The following is a 13730-nucleotide window of genomic DNA, read 5'->3' as shown; positions in this document are numbered from 1 at the left end:
AGATTTGAATTTAATTGCTTTTTGGTATCTAAGTACCTGGTTCAAATTGATTGGCTATATAATTGTTTATATTCATAACGAGGAAAACGCTGATAAATATTGATATTTAAAGTTGGAATTAGTGCACATTTTTAATATTGTTTAAATACTGTTTTCAATTTTTTTTCTACAATTAAAATAACTCTGAAAATTAAATGTGGAAATTGCATAAAGGTTTCATGAAAAGAAAGTTACTTGGATTTACTTGAATCAGAACTTTGAAGTCATTTAATTATTGCACAACAAGGAGATGCATTTGCTTTGTATATTATTTACAATTGTAATTTAGTTAATAGCATGATATAAATATGTATTCTCTTAGTAATTGAAATCAGCAATTTTAAAGAATTCCAATAATTTTGAATATACAATCTCCCATGTTTCATTTCCCAAGTGATTCAAACTCCCAACAATGGATTTTCCTCTCCACTACATCTCAGCAAACTTAAATCTAGAAGCCTCTTTACTGTCCAAACCACTTCACATAATTCTTCTTTCCTGGCATGCATCATAAGTAGCTATTGAACCAGAGTCACGGTCAATCATTGCACTTGAGAAGTAGATAAATATTAAAAGAGTTAGGGAAAGAGAGATAAAATGGGATCTTACATTATCATTATGACAATGGAATCAGCACTTGCATGGAAGACAGAAATTTCTACGATACCTGAAGAAACGTAGCATTAAAAATCTCAGATTTGTTCTGTATGGTTTCAGTGGCAAACAATTACAAAATAAATAAATATATCTTACTAAATTGGGTGATTATTCCTTCTCAGTGCTGCAACTTCATTTTCTGATCTAGGTGACATCTCGATTGGGGAAGGAACATCTTCAAATCAGTGGAAGTAACCCACCCAAAAATTCATTGTATGCATTTCTTTTTACTGAATTACTATACATAGTTTCTTAATTTGCTGATTTTATTTCAAGTTTCCAACATTTGAAGAAAAGTTTCCAATCACAATGCTCCTTTTATAAGAGGTCTCAAAACGTCTTCAAGGCCAGAAACACAAATGACTGCTTTGTTTGCAGTGTGTTTTTGTTTTAAAAATGGCTTTTATAACTTTAATGATGTGCTTCTAGAACATTTGACTTTTGGAATAAACCACTTCTACTTTCATCTTAACCAGGGAAGTTTCAGGCGATCACTAAGCAGTTTCATTGATATGGTTGCATGTAGAGTTTTGCATTATTAATGACAAAACTAAATGTTGCTGATCAATCCCAGGTCTTTGAGAAGATATTTGTTTCGCAGCACAACACATTTTTTATTACGAATAAGTGAAAAATACCTGAGTAATCCAGAGTTAGTATCAAGCACACTTCAGTCAGATAGGATTCAAAGCAATAGTAGAATAAGGTACCAGCTGTAAATGGGCAACTAAGGATGGGTACTGAATGCTGGATATGACACTCCCATCAAATGGAAGAATTTAAGAAAACCAAGCAACGTCTAGGATAACAAAGTGTGGAGCTGCATGAACACAGCAGGCCAAGCAGCATCTCAGGAGCACAAAAGCTGACAAACGGGCCTAGACCCTTCATCAGAGAGGGGGATGGGGAGAGGGAACTGGAATAAATTTATTCCAGTTTCCTCTCCCCATCCCCCTCTCTGATGAAGGGTCTAGGCCCGAAATGTCAGCTTTTGTGCTCCTGAGATGCTGCTTGGCCTGCTGTGTTCATCCAGCTCCACACTTGGTTATCTTGGATTCTCCAGCATCTGCAGTTCCCATTATCACAAGCAATGTCTAGAGTTTCTTTCTTACTCTCAATAACTAGAAGACCATTTTGCTTCATTAATTGGCAGGAATGTTAGGCAGAAATTATTTAAGGAGCACACAGATGGTCATGTCGTTCCTGTCCAAACATTTTTTACAAGAAAATCTATTTGGGATTTTTGGCCAATATTTTCTTAACATGTGACGTTCAAGAATTAAGGAAAAAATGAACCAATTTGTTAACTATAAATCTTTTAAAATGGTTCATTTCTTGCATTGTCCTTAATCGTACTATTCCCTTTCGTTCAAAGCTTGCCATTATTACTTTCTCGTCCAAATGTCAACTCTTTCCTGCAAACTTTTCGCTCTTCAATGATCTTTTCTTTTCCTTTTTAATGTATTGTTGCTTCCTGAATTCATTCCCATCTTTTGCTTTATTTCATCTTTGAAGCTCCCTAGCCGGGCTTCTCCTCCTACCACAACACTAAAATTGCCAGGAGCTGAAGTAATGACTTGCATGATCTACACCAATAATCTTTGTCTATTTTTGTCCCTAATTTCTTCTCTGCAGCTTTTGACAGGAGTGATTCCACTTCTCCATTGCTTCTCCTCCAAAATCAATTACTGGACTTCCCCGACTCGATACCACTCTTCATTGTCATAGCCAGAATGCCTCTTGCAATTCTAGGGTGTCAATGTCTTAATTTTTACCACGGTCCATTCCCTTTTTACCCCTATGCTCACTGATCTCCATTGGCTCCTAATATTCAATATCTTGATTTTTAAAATTCTCCTTGTTTACAAATCTGTCTGTAGTTTCACATCACCATAATCAACGTAATCTGCTTTGGCTCAACTCAAGATATTTGAGCCCCTCTTACCATTGGTGGCCATGCCTTATGCATTCAGTTACACAGGCCGTTCTGGAATATTCTCCCAATTCCCCCTTTGCTTTCCGTCTTTAAGAATCTTGCTCAAATCTACCTCTTTGACCAAATGTTTGGGCATCTGACCTAATATCATTTTGTGTCTCAGTCATAATTTGTTTTACATTGAAAACAGAAGCAAGAGTAGGCCATTTGGTCCGACAAGCCTGCTCCACCATTCATTATGATCATGGCTGATCATTAAACAAAATAAAAACCAGAAGAACTGTGGATGCTTAAGGATGAAAGCAGAAGTTGCTGGAAAAGCTCAGGAGACCTGGCAGCATCTGTGAAGAAAAAAAAATCAGAGCTAAAGTTTTGGGTTCTGTTCTGAAGAAGGGTCACCAGGCCTGAAATGTCAACTCTGACTTTTTCTTCACAGATGCTGCCAGACCTGCTGAGCTTTTCCATTAAACTCAATAACCTGTTCTCACTTTTCCAGATATCCTTTGATCACTCGAGCCCCATGTGCTTTATCCAACTTCTTCTTGAAATCATAAAATGTATTAGCTTAACTGCTTTCTTTGGTAGTGCATTGCACAGACTCCCCACTCTTTAAGTGAGAAAACTTCTCAATTCAGTCCTAAATGGTCTATCCCATGTCCTAAGACTGTGACACCTGCTTCTGCTCTTCCCTCATCATCGGAAATATTCTTTCTGCATCTACTCTGTTCAGACCTGTTAGACAGAACTTATACAAGGAGCACACTGGTATAAGATAGGAAGAAGTGGCCATGTGGTTCCTGCCCAAACTTTTCTAACAAGGAAATCTATTTGGGATTTTTGGCTAATATTTTCTTAACATGAGACATACAAGAATTAAGGAAACAGTGATCCCCTAACTCTTCTGAACTCCAGCAAATATAATCTTAACCAATTCAACTTCTCCTCATGGTCAGTCGTGCCGTCCAAAGAATCAGTCTAGTATATTGTCATTGCAGCCCCTCTCTAGCAACAGTATCTTCCTCACATAAGGAGAACAGAATTGTACATAATAGTCCCAGTGTGGTCTCACCAAGGCCCTGTATAATTACAAGACATCCCAACTGCTGCACTCAAGTCTTCTTGCTTGTGAAGGCCAATGTACCATTTGAATTCTTTACTGCCTGGTGCCCATACTTGCTTACCTTCAGTGACTGCTGTACAAGAACACTTATTGTTGCACATTCCCCTCTCCAAATTTATAGCCAGATAGTAATCCACCGTCCAGTTTTTGCTCCTACACTGATCCACATTATACGACATCTACCCTGCATTTGCTCACTCACTCAGCCAATCTAAATTGCACAGAAGCATCCTCCAGCTCCCACCCAGCCTTGTGTCACCTGCAAATGAGATATTGCATTTAACCCACTCATCTAAATCGTGCATATACAGTATCAATATCTGGGATCCTATCACTGATTCTGCAATAATGCACTTGTGACATCACCTGCTTTTCAGAAAAGAACCTATTTATTCCAACTCTTTGACATACAAGAATCAGTTTTCTATCCATTTCAATACACCATCCCCATCTGCTTTACGTTTACATTCTAGTCTCTTATGTGGGACTTTGTCAAAATTCTTCTGAAAGTCCAAATAATCCACATCAGTAGGCTCCACCTAAATCAACTGAGTCACATCCTCGAAGATTTCTAGTAGGCTTGTCAACCATGACTTCCCTTTTATAAATCAACGCTGACTCTGAATCTGAGTGTTTTCCAAGTACTCGGTTATTAAATCCTTCACAATGAACTCTAGCATTTTCCCAAGCCTTCCTTTGTAAGCAGAGATTACATTAGTTACCCTCCAGTCTTCAGGAACTGTTTCAGAGTCTAAAGAATCTTGGAAGAAGACATCAATGTGTCCACTTTTTCCTCGGGCCACTTCCTTAAGTACTGTGGGATGGAGATTATCAGGCCCTGGAGATTTATTTGCCTTCAATCCCATCTGTTTCCCTACCAATATTATTTCTTTCAGTTCCTCCCTCTCATTGCTCACCAACATTTCTGGCACATTGTGACACCTGTTGTGAATACAGAACCAAAGTATGTATTTGGTTGGTCAGCAAATATTTTTCATTTCCCATTATAAAATCCCCCACTTCTGACTGTAAGGGACCCACATTTGTCTTCATTCTTTTTTGTCTTCACCTACTTATTGAAACTTTTACGGTCAGTTTTATAATGCTTCTGTCAAGATCTTTTGTTGCATTTATGGTGCTGCATAAGTTTTTGCTGATCCCTTCCTTCTCTAATGCAACTCCAAAATCCCACAAAGATTTATCTAAGGGTCTTCCTTTTTCTCATGTCTGCTTCCCTTGGCACAAGATCCAGATAGATGATCAGCTTTCACATGTATGCAATAAAACCTAGTTCCAACTGTCCACTATATCTCTCCTCAATCCCTTAAGTAACAGAGCGGTGCTTAATTCCAGACCTGAATGAGCCACAATTTCTTGCAGCTACAAACTGATAACTCTGTAGCATTCCACTTTGGCTCAACCACTAACTCTTGTAACCTTGACAGTGATTTCATTTACTTCCAAGCCACAACATAGTCTGAAATCTATAATTTCAATGTATTATTCAAACTTGAGATGAGGTTCCAGCCCTTTTCCTTTCAATCACAAAGAAAATATTATTCTATCTTTTGAAACAATGCCAATCTCAGACAATCTGCTGCTAAAACTCTCATTCACACTTCACTTAGCTCCAAACCTGACCTCAATTTCTTGACCAGCTTTGTAGTCTCTATTTTCTGTAAACTTTAACTCATCCAAATTCTACTGGCCATGTCCTATTCTGCATAAAATTTCATTCATCCACCACTCTTGCCATTGTTGACCTGATCCCAAAAAGCCTAAAGAATCAGAAGCAAGTTGGAAAAATGCTCAAAATTTTTAAGAAGGAAACAGAGATAAAAAAGGTAATGAAGATAAAGAAACATAGCAAACAGTCAATGGAGAAAACAGGCACCAAGAAATAAAAAGCGAGAAATATAATAATCAGAAGCCAAAGGTTTTCCCAGAGTTCCCATGTTTTTCTAAACAGAGTTGAACCCACAATAAAATCCCTGCTCCACAGGTAAGCCCATTCTCAGAGGTTGGCTGTTGAATTAATTTGAAATAAAGACTGCAAATGCTGAATTCTGTTTGAATGTAATATTAGTTAAATTCCCACTTTCTCTCTGTCCTTATAAAAGGTGCCTACTTGATACTTCGCATAACCTCTGATTTGTGTACTCTGCATGACAATTATTTTTTCAGTGATTACCTTCTGCTGCCACATGAAGGCACTAAAGCACTTTTAAATTTGCTTTACTGCAAAACACTTAAAACAAATCTTCCTCTTGGCTTAGTCCCAAGTAATCTTCAATTACAGTCCATTTCACTCAAAACTCAAAGCTTAATAAGATTAATCAATGAGAATTGTTTTGTTTTAGTTAAATCTAATGTAACTGATTTACCTGTACTTGCAAAAGCTGCTACGCAAATAAGTAATCAGAAAAGTTTAGACCATTCTTCTAGTTGGTTCAGAAATCAATAATATAACAAGTGACTTGACAATGACTTTAAAGCTATATTTATCAGTTTCTGATAAACAGGATCAAAATTTCCAATAAAATTGACTTTCAATAATCAACATGATTACTACTGCACCAAACTTGCAACATCTCTCAAACTGCAGTAAAGTAAAATATATACAATGAGCTAGACTTTTGTGTGACACTGGCATATGGGTAAACAATTGTATGAAACTGCACCCTTCTTCTTTGGATAGTTCAATGAGATCATTTTTGTCTACCTGAAGAGGCAAATAGGTCCTAAACTGGTGTCCTGTTTCCCCTCAATCACAGGATACGGGCATTGTAGGCAAGGTCAGCAATAATTACTCCTCCCCAATTACCCTTAAGACGATGATGGCAAAGGAGAACAAATGTCATCTTAATGAAGACAGAAAAACAACTAAAACAGTTTACATTTTAAAATAAATGTGGACATTAATTTGGAGGCAGATCCACTGAGAAACATTTTTTTAAATGCTCTAATTGTTCTGGTGGTGCTCACTTTATTGGAGTAAATGAGAAAGATCTTGCATTTCTTTCAAACCCCACCATATCTCTCAGAAATTCTCCAAATTGTCATACATTCTCTCATGAAGAAAAATCAGTATCTGCACATTTCCAACATGTTCCAAAGTACAGATGCATTCACAATGGCAGGTGAACACCAGATGATCCTGGTCCCTGCCAACACTGTCCCCCTGCCCCAAAACATTCGCTACATAACATGTGGTAAAACTTTGCTTTGCAGGAAACAAATTATTTAATTTTCAAAAGCCTCTTCAGACTGAAAAATAATTTACGGCTAATATCATTGCCTCTTCCGTCTGTCCTTAAAACTCATTTAACTACAGTAAAAAAGTATATTTGGGTAATGGCACACACTGACATTATGACTGTTTGGAATTTTCTTTTAATATTCTGTAATTTGGCTGAAGAATATGACAAATTTTCATTTAAAATATTAATTTCTTAGAAGGAAAATAATTTTAATCAAATAATAAATAACCAATCTTCAAGCATGATTTTTCTCATAACATAGCATGAGCTCACCTTTTAATATAATTGCATGATGCCCATCAAGTCAACAGACATCTTCCCAAATACACCCCAACAGTAGATCCATTTTCACATACCATTTCAGATTCAGCTGCAGTTTTATTTGTATCTATCTTATCCTGAACTTGCATTGCTTGGTTACATGTAGGAGTTGAGTCTTTTCTCCCCCCACATTATGCATATTTGCAGTTCAACATCAACAACAGCAGTTTGAGAATTAAAATTCTGGAAATAAAATGCGACAAAATGGTCATGAAGCTGTTGAATGATTGAGAAAGTGGGTTCAGTAATACCCAGTCCAACCTCTACATTTACACGTATATTTCAATCCCATTCCACAGTGGCTGACTGTTAAAAAGCAGCCCATTACCAACTTCTCTGAGCAATTCAGCAAAGACAATAAATTATAGCCTTGCTGATGTCCATATCCCAAGAACTAATAAAATGGAAAGCTACAGCTCCAAGTAGCCCTAACTTATTGCCAAAAGCACACAGTGCTATTCAGCAGGTACGATGTTAATTATCAGTGTTGAATATTACACACAGCCATTTTACAGACCTAATGTTAAACATTAAATGTGTCTAGTGTATATGTTAGATTTTTAGTTGGGAATTCACTTTGAATGAACTGCTTCAATCTGAAATAAAAAGTTCAGCTTCTCTGTAAGGCTTGAAAGAAATTAACGGAGCAAACTGTACTATAATAATAGATTCAAAATGAGAATGTACATTTCCAACACCAAAGAATTACCAAGACATATTCATGTCAATGAAAGGCAGTATCATTTTCATGCTCTGAAGGTAATGTCAGGTGCACTCATTCCACAATTCATGAATAAAACAACTCTAGCTCAGGAACCTTGTACAGGAGTTACTTTGTGAGGGATTTGCCACAACACTGGGCTGTCACAAAGTTCTTTTACACCTACGCTGGACATTGGTTTCAAATACAGTAATAGTTTCATTCAAAAGCTTTTGAATATCATGAGTATCTGGTTATTTCATAACTTTGGCATTCGGATGCATGGCCAGACAGGAGTGCAAGTTTTGTCTTTTCTGTCTGACCACAACCGGGAGCACCCTGTGATTGGCATAGGGTAAATGCAAGGATTGGGAAACGCTTGGACAAATTTTGCTAAGCGTACTTCTGGTTGGCAGGAATAATATTGATTCAATGGCCACAATAATGACACAGCTAAAACCACCTTAATGTCTTCAGGGAGGCAGCAATGTTGGTATTACAACAAAAAAGTACATAGCCAAGACTTTATAAAGTTGGAGAATAGAACAGCACTTTATATTATGACGTTTTATTTTGATCTTACCAGATTCTTCTCAATATGCAAAACAAATAATGAGTTTGTGTCAGAGCACACCTCATATTCACAAATGCACATTTATATAATCTTATATTCCAACTTGAAAACAGATGCTAGAATTAAGGAAGCAGTGATGATGTATTATAAACCTGCCTCAATATCAGTTTGTTTATTGTACATACTTTAGGAAACCAGGAAATACAGGTCTGCTTTCTGAACAATTTAGGCTGCCAAAAATCCAGTGCTGATATAACTCCCATAAAATAAAGTGAAGCTGCTTACATCGATTTGATAAAGATAATGAATAACTAAATGAAGGAAATTTGGTAATAAAAATGCAGCTGAATTTGGAGATCAAGGCGGTCACAATACTACACAGGTCACAGGAATTGTGCGCTCTTGGAAGCAAAATGATCATTTCTACATGTAGGTTGTATTATTTTAGTTGCTGTTAGATTAACCTATATTTTAGTTGGATGCTAGAAGATTGCTACTTATGAGTCAATTCCCATCTGTCATACAACCCAGTCCAATTCCTTTCACCTGGCAGCATAGACACATTAAAAAAATACTGGGTCAAAAAAAAAACTGTCGCTGAAGAAGGGTGATGCACTTTGAGTCAATGGTGGGAGCTGGCTCATGGACACCAGTCTCCGAGAATCCAGCCTAATAAGCACCAATATAAGAGTGGCTTCTGTATAAGTTTGAAACCGAATTTCCAGTAGTCTAATCTGTTATTGTCCTCTTCTGGCCATTAACATTTCCCTGATGTTGTCTTCTGCATCTTTTACGCTGCGTTCCAAGTAGGATTTTCGTTGCTGTCAAAAAAAACACACATGATTAATTTTTACAATGTCCTGATTTAGTTGTTCCTACTAATGTATTTAAAGAGACCAAATAATTTGACTTTTAATTCTGATTAACAAAAGAGAGCTCTTCTACCCACTCAGAAGCATACAGGGCCAAAACAGATGTTGTTTTGACAGTTTTATACTGACTGAAGTACAAATATATGCAGCCCAAATATTAATGGTTCTGCAACCAAGAGATTAGTCACAAGCTACTTTGTCACAAAAAGTTACTTTAAAATAAGTTAGGATAGGACTCCATTCAACTTATCTGAGCAAACTGGAATTTTATTAATGGACATTCTGATGGAATAATTTACCTGTAGTATATGCCTCGCTAATCATGGTTAATAGGCAAACTTCGTAACAGAAAAGCACAAACATGTTTTGGGTTTTACTCCAAATTTCCAAAAATGATAGCCAGAATATACAATATTATCAACAGTCTCTTGTGTAATATCATATTTTTCTATGTAAGGGTACATTTATTGCTTTATCATGTTAATTCATGTAAAATGTCACACACTATCTAAACACCTATGTTGTTTTTTTCAGGTTCCATTAGCTCAATTTTGATATTATGCTGCACACCCAATTCCTGTTTTGTTCACTTGGCAGTTCAGTAATGCTGGAAAGTTCCTAAATTCAAATATTCCAGAAATAGATTTATTATGAATCAGGCAGTTTAAAAACTACCCACCCACCAGGCTGTTCTGAAATTGTACAGATCTGAAAATCTTCAGGGCACCGGTACAGCAGCATAGTTGCTCCACGTGGCTACATAAACTGGATTTAGCAAAAATGGCTTCACTTTATAATTAGGTCAATAAATTCCTTCTGTTTTCCCTCCATTTCCAGAAAACGGGTACAAGCAAAGGCTTGTGGCCTTCAATAGTACTTTTGAGTTTCTAAGCCTAGCATCTTCATGGGATAATGCATATTTAAACTCAATACCCCAAGCTCTCAATCATATTCCGTTTGGGAACCCTGCAGCCCAACGGCATCAATATGGACTTCACAAGCTTCAAAATCTCCCCTCCCCCGACTGCATCCCAAAACCAGCCCAGCTAATCCCCACCTCCCTAACCTGTCCTTCCTCCCCAAGCCCCACTCCCATCTCCTACCTATTAACCTCATCCTGCCCCCTTGACCTGTCCGTCCTCCCTGGACTGACCTATCCCCTCCCTACCTCCCCAACTACACTCACCCTTACTGGCTCCATCCCCCCTCCTTGACTGGTCCGTCTCCTCTCCATCGATGGTTTCCTCCAACCATCTTCTATCCGCCTCCCCCTCTCTCCCTATTTATTTCAGAACCCCCTTCCCTTCTCCCATTTCTGAAGAAGGGTCTTGGCCCGAAACGTCAAGCTTTCCTGCTCCTGTGCTGCTGCTTGGCTTGCTGTGTTCATCCAGCTCTACACCTTGTTATCCCATGGGGAAGTAGTTTGGTTCTCTATCTAAAGACAGTACCAAACAAAATGAATAACAGATCCAATTAATCACCACTCCATGAAAGAGGTACAACAGCCTGGCCAAAGGGATAATCAACAGGTCTAAGCAGGCGGCTATGGAGTGAGGAGGGGGATATCCTAATACCCGACTGATTCTCTTCCACAATTATATCATGCTCAGGGGTCTGTTGACAGGGGGTATGTGGTGCCCACCAGCACACTAGAAGCCTTTAAAGATCAGTGGGTTCTGCACGGGGCAGGGGTACATCATCACTCTAATAGTGATAGAGCATAGAACATAGAACAGTACAGCACAGAACAGGCCCTTCAGCCCACGTTTTGATTTAATTTTGTCTAGTTTTTGTTGACATGTGATTTAGTTGGTTAAAGCACCAAATGCACTTGCCTTTGCTTATACAAGGTTTCTAGAAAAATAGAGTAAATAGAAAGAATTTATAGCCTTAAAAAAGTGGAAGAGCAAAACTATGTTTTGTTAAGTCCAGCGTATATGGGCATAAAAAGCAGCCATGCTGCCTCTCCAGTGTCTATGAAAATTATCACTGAAGAAAATAGTTATCAATCCAAATTTTTTGAATAAAATGTGATATTGATTTTTTTCCTGCAACTTCAGATAATATTGCACTGGTACTGTGAAAGATTCTAAAATTCTGGCCTATTTCTGCTTCATATATAAACTAAACATAAGTTCAAAGCTAACAACCACTGAATTCAGTCTGATGGGACTTACCGTCTTAGAATTCACTCCAGTATCACACAAAAATGCATAATTCTACTTCAATTTAAAAGTACTAGGTTCTTATTGCACAACTAAACTAAATTAATACAATTAGACCTCAGCCATTAAAATGAGATTATTGTGGATGCATGAAATCTGAAACAATCACAGAGAATACTGGAGAAACTCAGCTAGTCTGTGGAGAGAGAAACAAGAGTTAGTGTTGAGTCCAGTGTGACACTTCTCTATACGGACCATCTGCCATTGATCTAGGCAGCAGAAACAAGAAAGAAGAGTTGACAAAGCTGAATTTGCAAATACCCTCTTCAGTAACATTGGGCTAGCACCAAAATGGCCGATGACATCATCATTATGCTGTATGATTTGACTCTCAGTCACAGTCGACTGTACTCTCAGTCTAAAAACTGATTTCCAGCTATGTTCGATCATCAACTAAAGATACCACTCAGCGCACAGTGCCAATTAATAGTGACCTTAAAGTCACCACAAATGTGTACCAAAACATCTATCTTCACCACTGGTTCAACAGGGATAGAGCCCAATTACTCGCACTTACAGGTTCAAGGACTTCTATCTGAACCAGTCTCTTTAATTCTGCTTCAACCTTTGGTCTAATTGCACAGGGCACTGATAATAACATTAACCTTGTAACATTTTGCTTGATTGGCATCCTTGACTGTCAATTTGACAGAGATCTTTCCCATGCTTCCCAGATCTCCATTGAAAATAATGACATGTTTTTCAGAATTTGTGAAAGATAAGCCTCAGAAACATTCTTTCAACATCAACAAAATCAAGACCCCTGGGATCTTAATATTTCAATTAAGCCATCTTTGACTCTAATCTACAAAAGGATACTGGCCCTGCTAGTCTAACCTTTCCACAAAAGGCACTGCTTCGTGGTCCCATGAGGAGCTGGTACAGTTCAAGAAAATTTACTGACGCTTTTCACCCCATCTTCCTGTCCTGGACCTCTCCATCTCCATCTCTGGTAACTATCTCAGCACTGACATCTATTTCAAATCCACCGATTCCCAAAGCTACCAGGACTACACCTCCCATCCTGCAAGAACACGATCTCTTACACTCAGCTCTTTCACCTCTGATGCGTCTTCTCCCAAAATTCCATTCCTGGACATCCCAGATGTCATCCTACTTGCATGACTGCAACTTCACCCCTCCATTGATTCACAATGCCTTCAACCTCATCTGTTGTGTTTCCTGCATTTCTGTCCTCAAACCCCCTCCCCACCACCAACAAAATAAGTATAGAGTCTCCCTGGTCCTCACATACCATCTCAGCATCCAGTACATCATCCTTTGCCACGCCTGCCTCCTGCAATCCAACCCCACTAAAGAGATTTCCATCCCCATCTCTATCTGCCTTTCGAAGGGATCACTCACTCACAAATCCCTCATCTGCTCCACACTCCCCGCCACATTTAGCACCTTTCCCTGCAACTGTAGGAGGTGCTACACCTGCCCTGTACCTCTCGTCTCCAATCCATCCAAGGACCCAGCCAACCTTTCCAAATCCAACAGGGATTCACCTGTACATCCTCCAACCTGGCCTACTGTATCCATTGCTCCTGTTGTGGCCACCTCTATAAATCAGCAAGACCAAGTGCAGACCCAGTGACCAATTCGCAGAGCATCTGTGCTCTACACGCTATAAATCAACAACACTTTCCAGTTGCCAACTATTTTAATGGCCCCTCCCATTCCCTTGGTGACAAGTCCATCCTCGGCCTCCTTCAGTGCCACAATGATGTCACACGCAAACTGCAGGAACAACACCTCATATTTGCCTCAGGAGCTTACAGTCTGATGGCCTCAACATAGAATTCACCAGTTTTAAAATCTCCCCAACCCCTGCTTCATCGCACGTCCAACCTTCCCTCTCATCCCCAAATCTTTGACCTGGCACAACCTAGCCATCTTCTTTCCAACCTATGACCCCACCTTTCCCACTGACCCATCGCCACTACCCTGAGCTACATCCACCCACCTTCCTCCAGCCCAAACAACCCCCTATTTATTTCTGAGCTCCCATCTCCCTCCCCAG

The 13730-nt window shown here is 38.7% G+C and overlaps 1 protein-coding gene across 1 annotated transcript in view; it reads right to left on the bottom strand.

Moving 5' to 3' along the window:
- Positions 1-8585: 8585 nt before the first annotated feature.
- The window catches only part of pfdn1 (prefoldin subunit 1), a 91225-nt gene continuing 86080 nt past the window's right edge, over positions 8586-13730 (bottom strand). Inside the window, exon 4 of the mRNA XM_048543809.2 lies at positions 8586-9428. Coding sequence (XP_048399766.1) covers positions 9345-9428 — 84 coding nt within the window. The 3' untranslated portion in view covers positions 8586-9344. The remainder of the gene's footprint in view (positions 9429-13730) is intronic.

Source organism: Stegostoma tigrinum, chromosome 13 (genome assembly GCF_030684315.1).
Source record: "Stegostoma tigrinum isolate sSteTig4 chromosome 13, sSteTig4.hap1, whole genome shotgun sequence".
NCBI classification, from domain to species: Eukaryota; Metazoa; Chordata; class Chondrichthyes; order Orectolobiformes; family Stegostomatidae; genus Stegostoma; species Stegostoma tigrinum.
This window is presented reverse-complemented; position numbering and strand designations above follow the sequence as displayed.